General features: G+C 35.4%; 1 protein-coding gene across 1 annotated transcript; it reads left to right on the top strand.

Annotated features, from left to right (window-relative positions):
• Window positions 1-4,511: 4,511 nt before the first annotated feature.
• LOC101542887 (keratin-associated protein 19-3-like) lies at window positions 4,512-10,085 on the top strand. Its single transcript, XM_004618990.2, has 2 exons — window positions 4,512-4,575; window positions 9,934-10,085. The coding sequence occupies exons 1-2, from the start codon at window positions 4,512-4,514 to the stop codon at window positions 10,083-10,085; spliced, it is 216 nt and encodes a 71-aa protein (XP_004619047.2).
• The last annotated feature ends 347 nt before the right edge of the window (window positions 10,086-10,432 follow it).

Below are 10,432 nucleotides of genomic sequence, written 5' to 3'. Positions count from 1 at the left end.
TCACGGTGATTCATTAATTAAAAAATAAATAAAGTAAAATTAAAAGACTAGCCTAGATTAAAATTGAAATGACTTAAAGTGATTATTGATTAATATTTCTACTCTTAAATTGATTTAGAAAATATTTACAATATAGAGACAATAAAAATGTGTTAACCACTTGACCTATCCGTGTTTGTTTAATATTCATTTCAACTCAAACTTCTCAACTTAGATCAATTGTATAACAAATGCTTCCATATTTTCAAGTGTATTTACTTGCCATTTACATTGTTAGTTCAAGAAGATGTCAGTAAATCAAATAATATCATTAAATAATGAATAATTTTTACTAATTATTAGTAAATATTTACTCAAATGTTTATATTTGAAGTTACACCATGTGATTCATTACCTTCTATTATTTGACATTTTCATTAACAATTCAATAATTCATAGAGGTAATTTTATGAAATTAACAAGGTTTTTAGTTAACTAAGCTTTTCTCTATTTGTAGTGAATTGTCATAATATGACAAGGGCATTCTGCACCATTATCACAGCCACAAAAGTTTTCAGTCCAAGGGAATGGGAAATGCCCTATTTGGGACTAATTTAGTTATATTCATATAGGTATCAAGCAGAGTTTTATCCAAAGAGCTTTCTTATAAAGCAGAATTAAAGCAAAACTATTGACCTGGTAAGAATAGGTGTTTACCAATGAAAGAATAATAATTTGGAAACAAATAAGTGTTTTTTTTTTTAAATGAGAACGAAGAGTATATTCAGGTAAAAGTGTCATTTAAGTTATTCTCTTATATTAAATAAAATGTTCGATTTAGTTAAATTTATTAACTTGCAAAGGTGGATATGCATTAAGTGACTCAGTCACAGGCTTCTCACATCAAAAGCTAAAAATAAACTCAGAAGGGCTGAAAGAATAGTCATAAAATTGATGTCTTTGCCAGAAAGATAGTAAAATGGGCAAGGAGGTTGTCTTGCATGGGACCAAGTGAGTTTGATCCCTGTTACACCATATTATTCCCTAAGCACTAAGTGCCAACCCAGGAGTATGCCCTGTGTACAGCTGGGTGTAATCCAAAAATAAAATAAGCCAAAGAAAAGGGAGGGAGACTAAGACAGAGACAGAGACAGAGGGAGAGAAACAGAGACAGAGAAAGAGAGAGACAGAGATAGAGAAAGAGACAGAGATAGACAAAGAGACAGAGACAAACAGACAGAGAAAGAGACTTAAAGAGAGAGGAGAGAGAAAAATTGACTTCTATGGCATTAAAAATATTTTAATGATAGAATTAAGATCAAGGGCAAAATTCTAATCTCCTTCCATTCATATACTATTTCATCATGACATGGAGTCAAATAGTATATATACCTGACCAGTCTTGCTCAACTTCTATAATCAGAGTTAAATTTACAGTAATATGAAGGATTCTCTTTATTTGATCAGCATTTCTTATTTAAGCACCTTGATATGGAGAACTGAAACTCTAACATTAACTTTACATCGTTTTTACCCATCTTTATATCTGCATATGCATATATATCTATATATCACTTCATTTGAAAGTTAGACTCCTTTTTCCCACATAAAGGTAAATATTTTCAGCCTTCAGTTTTCACCTTCCAGTCAATCCAATCTGGGTTCTGTAGGTCCTCAATATGTAGTGTCAGTGAGGTCTTATTGTGTGGTTCCATTCTTTAACACATGATCAAGAAGGTCCTTTGTTTGATGGGACATTCCTTGTAAGGTTAAAGATCAAAACAATCACCAATGCTGTGATGGAAAAATAATGATATTACAAGAATATTTTAGTCTCTTAATTTATGACTTAATTTTTTGCCTGAATAGGGGGGAAAACATTTTTATCTATAGATGCAGTGCTCACAATTCCCAGAATAAAGACATGTTTTGATCAGTAAAATAATATTTTCTTCATTTCAAATAAGATGTGACCCTCAAAATCAACTTGTCTTTATTTTAGTTTCCACAAAGAGAATATAAAGATATCATTTTTCAAGTTTTTGAGTTCACTGAGTTCATAGTAAAATGAAAAATTAACAGAGGAAATATTAATTTACCCATTTCAAAAGATAATTATTTTCCTAAAGATATCATTGTCCTTTAATCCATAAAAATATCAATAAAGGAGCTAGAGACATAGCACAGCAGGAGTCCTTGCTATGGAAGTGGCCGGCCTGGGTTCAATCGCCACCACTCATATGATCCCTTAAGCCTACAAGGAGTAATCTCTGAGTGCAGAGCCAAACAATCATGACTGTCTAAGAAGCGTTCACTAAGTCCTGAGCATCACTGGGATGGCCCCCAAACCAAATAAGCTATCAATAACAGATATTCAGTTCATATACTTCACAACTTCTGTTGTAAGCCAAAAAATGTGATTGTGTGTGTATTTTTGTATTCATGTGCTTATATGTTATATGCCAATGTACATGTGTGCATATACTTAATTGTGATCTCTATGAATACATAGAGATATGTAATAGATAATGTGATCCTTTTGTGAAATATAATGTGATGTGTAATGTAATATGTATTTTTCTATTTTTTATTTGAAATTAAATTTGTCATATTTTATTCTGAAGTTTTATAAAATACTTAAGAAATATTGGTATTTATCTGAAGTGTATGTAGGTATTTGTATCAGAATCAAACTAAATTAGTTCTTATCATAATCTAAGGATCTAGCATAATTTTATGATCATTCCTAAGATTCTTAAACTTCTTAGACATAGTCATGATTGTTTGGCTTCAAAATGACTCATTGATTATGCAAGTTTTTAAAAAATCATTGGTTTTTACATATTTGAAAGCAAATTTGGAATAAAATTTGATACATAAGAAAAAGAGGTATAATAGTCACAGCAGAATTCAGGATAAATATTCCTTTAAAACTTGACTATTTAGAGGTCATATTCCATTTTTAAGATTTGTTAACAATTATGAAAGACAGGGTTTATTCTTTCCTTCATTCAATAAGCATGCTTTATTTACAAGTCCAATAAACAAATTCAGTTGGAAAATATAACTAATAGGGGCCAGGAATATAACTTAGCATTAGAACACTTGCCTTACATGTATGAAGCCCTGCCTGGTCTTTTCAGTTCTAAAAAGAAAGGTCTAAAATTAATGTGACCTATAAAACTCAAAACAGCAATAAAAGGAAAACTGAGCAAAACAAAACCCTCACTAACATGTCTTAAATCACATAAAATAAACATACGACTGAATACGCATGTTTGAGATAGGCTGCATTCTAGATGGACTTAGATATGGGTTTGCTTATACTCCATTTCTGGAGTGAACTGAAGAGATAGTGAAAAACTGACAATTTTATGTTCTTGTTTCCTATCTCAACTTTTTCACTACCAAATATCTGTTTTGTAAAATTTCAAGTGATTGAGCTTTTAAGACTAGTAAAAGTATTAGATGATTTTAAAAGTGTATATATTTTAAAAGATTAGAACCTCAATGAACAAGCAATTTCTTGGAAAAATGCTTTTGCAATACTGATACAAAATAAAGAGCTAGAAAACAAAGAATTGGTAAATAAAATGTGAGAAAACTTTAGGAAAGAATGAGTGATCTGAATAGAGAAAAGAGATACAGATTGGCAAAAAAGATAAGAATATAGCTGATACAATAATGTATTGAAAATCAGTTAAAAATAAGATTTAAAGAGAGATATGGTTCGATAAATTATATACAGATTTTGAGGAAGACTATAGAAAGAAAGGAAGAAAGTAATTAGCTTGGAGCGACGAGTATCAATTTGTAATTTAATTTGGATACAACCCATTCTGGAAATTGGATAAAATTCTTAAGACCCTATTAGCAAACTGCATTTCAGACTGAATATAAACGTGAGCCTATTGTCTTACATAATTCCTCAGTTTCTGAAATAAATGCATACGGTTAATAAAAGAAACGAATGTTTTGCACATTAATATACAAAATCAAACAGCTTGTCTCTGGGATATGTATGTGTATGTTCAACTTGAAAAGTAAATCTGACATTTGAGAATTGGTGGATTATGGTTTTAAATATCATTAGTGGATTGAAATTTGGATGGAGGTAAAACATAATAACGCGGAGAATGGCATGACGGTGGGAAGTAAGAACTATTCAATGGGAAATCAACCATCCACTAGGAATGATGTAACATGTTTAGTAACGAAGAAATCTAGTTGAAGAATTTTTGCTTTGTGACTGAAAGCAGAGACTTTTTATTTTTGTCTCATTAAGAAATGATGGAATGTAAGGGGTGAAGGTATTCTAACTAGGCAGTAAAGCATGTACGCAACATTTCGTGAATGCTGGCCTCTCTTCTTGTTAGCAAACAGATTAATGAGTTTCCCCTTGTAAATGAGTACCACGAAATGATGCAAAAGAATGCCCACCTGTTGGGTTGCATTTTTCTGCTCGGAGTATATAAGCAGCCCTGGACAGTCGTCCACATTCACAGCAAGTTAAACTCACAACCGCTGACACCATGTGCTACTACGGCAGCTACTATGGAGGCCTGGGCTGCGGCTATGGAGGCTTTGGTGGACTAGGCTGTGGCTATGGCTGTGGCTACCGAGGCTATGGCTCCGGATTTGGAGGCTGTGGCTGTGGCTACGGAGGCTATGGCTCCGGATTTGGAGGCTGGGGCTGTGGCTATGGAGGCTATGGCTCTGGGATCGGAGGCTATGGCTATCGCTCTGGCTATGGAGGCTGGGGATGTGGCTGCTGGCGCCCAACTTGCTGTGGGGGATACGGCGTCTCCGGGTTCTACTAAATAACTGCTCTAATCTCAGCACCCATTGCATGGGTGGGTTTGATGGACAGTGATTTTAGTCTAGTCAATATTACATTTTTAAAAATTTAAATAATGTATTATTCTATATCTGATTGCACCAGTTATATTCAGCTTGGTTACTAACAGATGACATGTTAAATTCACAATAAATTACTTGATTTGGAAATATGGCTTCTTTTGATTCATTTTATTGCATTATTTTGTACACTTTTAAGAAAACTTTGCTGTTTGCCGATTAGAAATACAAGACATACAAAATTATATATATGTGTATATATGTAGGTTTACATTAGTATAAAAACACTTTTGGAGAATTAGTAATATGAAACAGTAATATGCTATTCCACTTAATATTGGTATAAAACTTCAGACTTGATGCTGATGCAAAAATACCAACTCAGCAGTTTTCACACTATGTACTTTGGAAATAAGTTTACATGGTCCATATAGTGTCTGTTTCTTAAAGAAATTCAAATTTTGGTACTAATCCTCTACAGCCTTCAAAATTATATAATTTTATTTCATATTTCTATAAGTGAAAGGCAGAGCTACATTTCTCAGTTGCTATATATTCATATTAAAATTGCATTCAGAGAAAATCTTTATAAGTAATCAGCATTTCTAAATTTTAGAGAAAGTAAGCCCTGCTTTTTCTATGAATCTCATCTATTTATTAACTTCTTCGGTTATGATTTCATCTAGTTCATTATGTGTATGAAGTGAGCCTGACTTTAAGGTCACTGAGTAATAAAACACAAATGGAATAATCAAATGTGAACTTTGGTTTCAACTTGCTCATATCACTGTATTTTTATGGGGATTTTGCTTGTCATCATCATCATTATAAACACCAACCATCATCACAACCTCTTCATTCAGTCACTGATATAGAGGTTGTAGAAAACATCACAGTTGACTGAGCAGGTGAAGTGGAGCCAAGTTTCTCTATTGAAAAATATACTTTAGCCCAACAAAATGGGATTTTTGTTTTCCTCTCCTTTGCCTAATACCACCAAGAAAAGGCTTCACGGGTCTGGTAAACAATAATAAAATAAGTTATTATTTCCGATATAATCAATATTAAATTATTGTTCTGTTTACAATTGCATCTATTTCTGAGGCAATGAAACCTTTCTTGATTTTTAACAAGAGCTTTTTTTACTTCCAGAGAACATTTGTCACCATATCCATCACATTAATAGAGACTTTGATAATGAATTAAAACTTAAAAGAATTAAGACAATCCAAACCTGCCTTTGATCTACTCAATAGACTGAAAATTTAATAACATAGAAAAATGACTTTTTCACTTATACCTATGATAAATGTAAATTTGATTCAAAACTCTTGTTTTATTGCTAGCGGACATTTAAAATATATAAATATTACAATTATAAATTTTACTAAGATAAATTTATAATTTATTGCACCATTGAAATTTTTATTGTATCCCATAATTTCCATATCAAAGTGGAAATAGTCTTTTGAATTACACGTTAAAAAATAAGCCTTTCAATCATCATCATATTATCTGTGCTCATGCAAAAATGTAAACTCCTTTATGCTTTGGAATATATTCACAATTCTAAATTATTCTTTTAAAAATTAGAGAATTTATTTCATCAGTTGGTTGATTTTGTGAAATGGGAATACCACTACATTGAGTAGCATATTGATTAAAGGATAATGTTGTACTAAATGCCATAGCAAAATTATACAGTACTGGGTCTATTGTCGAGAATATCTGGAACTATTGTTGAGAATCTTGGAACGTCATTTAAGTGGTAGAACACATGACTTTTGCATGTGTAAGACCTTGAATTCAACTTCTAACACTTATGTCCCCTCTCCCAGAGCCACAGTTATAACCCTGATTGCTTCTGCAACAATAAACAACCATACAAAAATGTATGAATTAATTATAATGTTCTCGTTTAGACAGTAGATTAGGTAAGTGAACAAACCCATTAAAATGTGTCATACAAGTATTTCGCATAAATCTCAGCAAAACCTAACAATCAAGTTATATGAAACAAGTATTTGAGTCCTGACTTTCAACATGTGGTCTCTTTTGCAAGAGCTTGATCAAAGATGTAATTATGAATAACCTGCCTTTGGGTTGATAAGGAAATCTGAATATCAGACCAAATGTCTCTTATTTTTTTAAATGTTGAGGCAACTCCCCAGCCTTGTCTAGAGGATTCTAGTTTCACACTCAGTGACGCCGGAACCTGGCAGTTCAGACTTAGGGCTCAGCCATGCACTATTGCTTAAATACAGCAAAACTGGGGTGCTGCCTGTGTCACTCTAGTCAGGCTGGGATTTTCATGGTACTGGAAATGAACTTGGGGCCTAGAGCTTTTAAGGCCCACCCTTCATCCCTTTGAGCTATTTCTCCTGTCCCATGAGTTCCTTTATGTTTTATAGTCACAACATGTATTTAAAGATTTTTCTAAGTACCCAGGTTATAGAAATCCTTAAAACAATTTAGGTGACTTTAAGAGATGGAATATAGATGTTTGTGTTTGGGGGTCACACCCACCTGTGCTTAAGGGTTACTCCTGGCTCTGCACTCAGGAATCAGTCCTGGCATGCTTGGGGGACCATGTAGGATACCAGGGATCGAATGGAGGTTAGCTGCATGCAAGGCAAGCACATTACCTGCTGCCCTATTGCTCCAGCTCTTATATATATATAATATATATATGACAGTAGATTATATATATGTATGTATATGTATACATATATATAAACACACATAAATATATATGTGTGTGTATTTTAAACAATTAATTGCAGAATAAACAATTAATCCCAGAGATATTTTGTTGATATCTTAAAAGGCCTAGTAAAACTGTAGCACTGTAGCACTGTTGTCCCATTGTTCATCGATTTGCTTGAGCGGGCACCAGTAACATCTCCATTGTGAGACTTGTTGTTACTGTTTTTGGCATATCGAATATGCCATGGGTAGCTTACCAGGCTTTGCTGGCAAATGGATGAGATACTCTTGGCAGCTTACTTTACCAAGATCTCTGAGAGGGACAGAGGAATTAAACCTGGGTCGGCCACGTGCAAGGCAAACGCCCTATCCACTGTGCTATGGCTCCAGTCCGCCTAGTAAAACATTTCTGTAAAACTGAAAAAGTTATCAGAAAAAAAAATCACTGTTGATATAACTCACCTGATTTGTGTAGAGAAACATAAGAAAGAAATGAAAGATATCAAATGATGAACCCTTGGCCTTGGAATTCTGAACTGAGAATGCCAACTTAAGTGGAGGGCAATTTGTATGAGGGGAATGATGAAAAGGACTGTAAATAGCAAAATGATAAAGGTGGAGGGTCTTGGGTTATCTTGGCAGTGGTGAGGTGAGGTCATTACACCAAAACCATAGACATTAGCATATTATAATCATATGACCCACATTATAATGATTTAATTTTTCAAATGAGCTTATCAGGTGGCTCTTCAAGCCCATATTCTCCCTGAACATGTCTCTCTCTGTCTCTTTGTCTCTATCTCTGTCTCTCTCTGTCTCTGTCTCTCTCTTTCTCTCTCTCTCTCTCTCTCTCTCTCTCTCTGCTGTGCTTCTTTGTCTATTTCCACTCTGGAGAAGCCTGTGTTCACAGTTGGACACACACTTCTATCTTTAACTCCTTTATCTCCTCTCATACCTTTCAAATGAGTCTCATTTAAGAAAACCTACCTTGTTTCGCTAAAAAGAATAGATTTTATTAAGTGGTTGAGCATAGTAATATGAAGGTACCTTAGGCACTGGAGGGATGTTGGCCCTTGTGTTGAGAAGTGCTGAAACATCGCATATCCGAGAGTCTATGATGAACAGTGTTTTAAATGACAGTGTCAAAAAAAGACCTAGGGGGAAAATGGTCAAAATCTAGGCAAAGAGAAAATGGGGTAAATACTTAGTGGACTTTGAAGATGCAGATAGGAGATAAAGTAGTGTTGATGGTTTTATATATGTATATAAGCCAGAGCCAAAACTACTTTACCTGCTTCAGATATTTATTTAAATACAGTGATGGATCCTGGAGGGTAGGTGTTAAAAGATATTTAAAGTGAGATTTGAAAGAGATGTAAGATTCTTGGGTAAACAACCAAGGAGAAAGAAAGAAAAGGGTGATGGGTGTGTTGGGGCAAGAGGCACTGTGCACTTGTAGTTGCACTGAGAGCAGAGCTTGTTTAGCAGAAAGACCAGAATACAGAAAACTGCCCCAAGACTCACAGAAGAACTTTAATTACAGGGATAGTCTCCAGTTCTGAGTCTAATGTTGAACTATATTTTAAAGGTAAGCAAGCAAGCATGTAAACCCTAAAATAAATCTATCATTTGTACATGGTCAACATTCTTAAGTTCTAAAAAATCACATGACTTTTTAGTTGCTGTTTTCTGATAAACATAGCAGGTGCACCAAATCATCCTTGACTTAAAAGATTCTTTCATCTTCTAAAGACAAATGAATGCTTGGCTTCTCACACTGCCAGAAACGAGTGCATTTCAAAGGGAAAAAAATTCAGGATTCTTCACATTGGTTGTTTGGTATTTCATAGAATTGATTGCAACCAAATCCCAAATACCTGCGATGAGACAGTATTTAATGAAAAATTCAAGAATGCTTACTGACACTGATGTTTGGCCAGAAGCCATCAAGACTCCTAGTTACAGCTTGGAATGTCTTCCTTTGAAGAAACAACTATTTCTTCTAAGAATATTCAAACAGCACCCCAAGGAATAGCCTCACTCCATAGCTTCGGAGTTGAGGCATTCTTAGTGGGTGTCGTCAGTGGGCTATTGATTAACGAGCTGTGTCAGGCCAATATAATTCATGGAATGACACCCAAGGAGGGGCCCGTGTCCGTGTGCATGCTTGAAGAGGGGTATATAAGCCTTCCTGCAAAGCTGTCGACATCCACACTGAGTCTTGTCTGAACAGCACAGCTATCTCCTCTCCTGACACCATGAGCTACTACGGCTACGGCAACTACTACGGTGGCCTGGGCTGCGGCTATGGCAGCTTCGGTGGCCGGGGCTATGGCTGTGGCTACGGCTGTGGCAATTTCTGTGGCCGGGGCTATGGCTGTGGCTATGGAGGCTATGGTGGTGGCTGTGGTGGTAGCTGTGGATGTGGTGGCTATGGCTATGGCTCTGGCTATGGTGGATATGGATATGGCTCTGGTGGCTACGGATGTGGCTGCTACCGCCCATGCTGCTGGGGAGGATACGGATTCTCCAACTTCTACTGAGAAAGGACACAGATGCGATTCAGAGGACGAGAAAACTTCATAGGACCAAACTATGCTGGGTCCCATCTTGAGCTTCCACTCCGCAAACACTCCTCCACATTTTGCCAAGTTTCATCGATTATCCTTTAATCAATGATTAAAGTGTGCCTCTTTCGCCTTTAACGTCCATGTGTAACCAATCTAATTTGATCTCATTTGCTCTTTTTTTTTTTTTGCTTTCTTTTTTGAGCTACACCCAGGAGCTGTTCAGGGGGTGTTTCCTGCTTTGTGCTTGGGGTACACAACCAGGGGACCATGTGGTAGTGGGGACTGAACCTAGGCCTGCCCTACTCAAATCGTGACCTTCA

This window comes from Sorex araneus, chromosome 2, assembly GCF_027595985.1.
Source record: "Sorex araneus isolate mSorAra2 chromosome 2, mSorAra2.pri, whole genome shotgun sequence".
NCBI lineage: Eukaryota > Metazoa > Chordata > Mammalia > Eulipotyphla > Soricidae > Sorex > Sorex araneus.
This window is presented reverse-complemented; position numbering and strand designations above follow the sequence as displayed.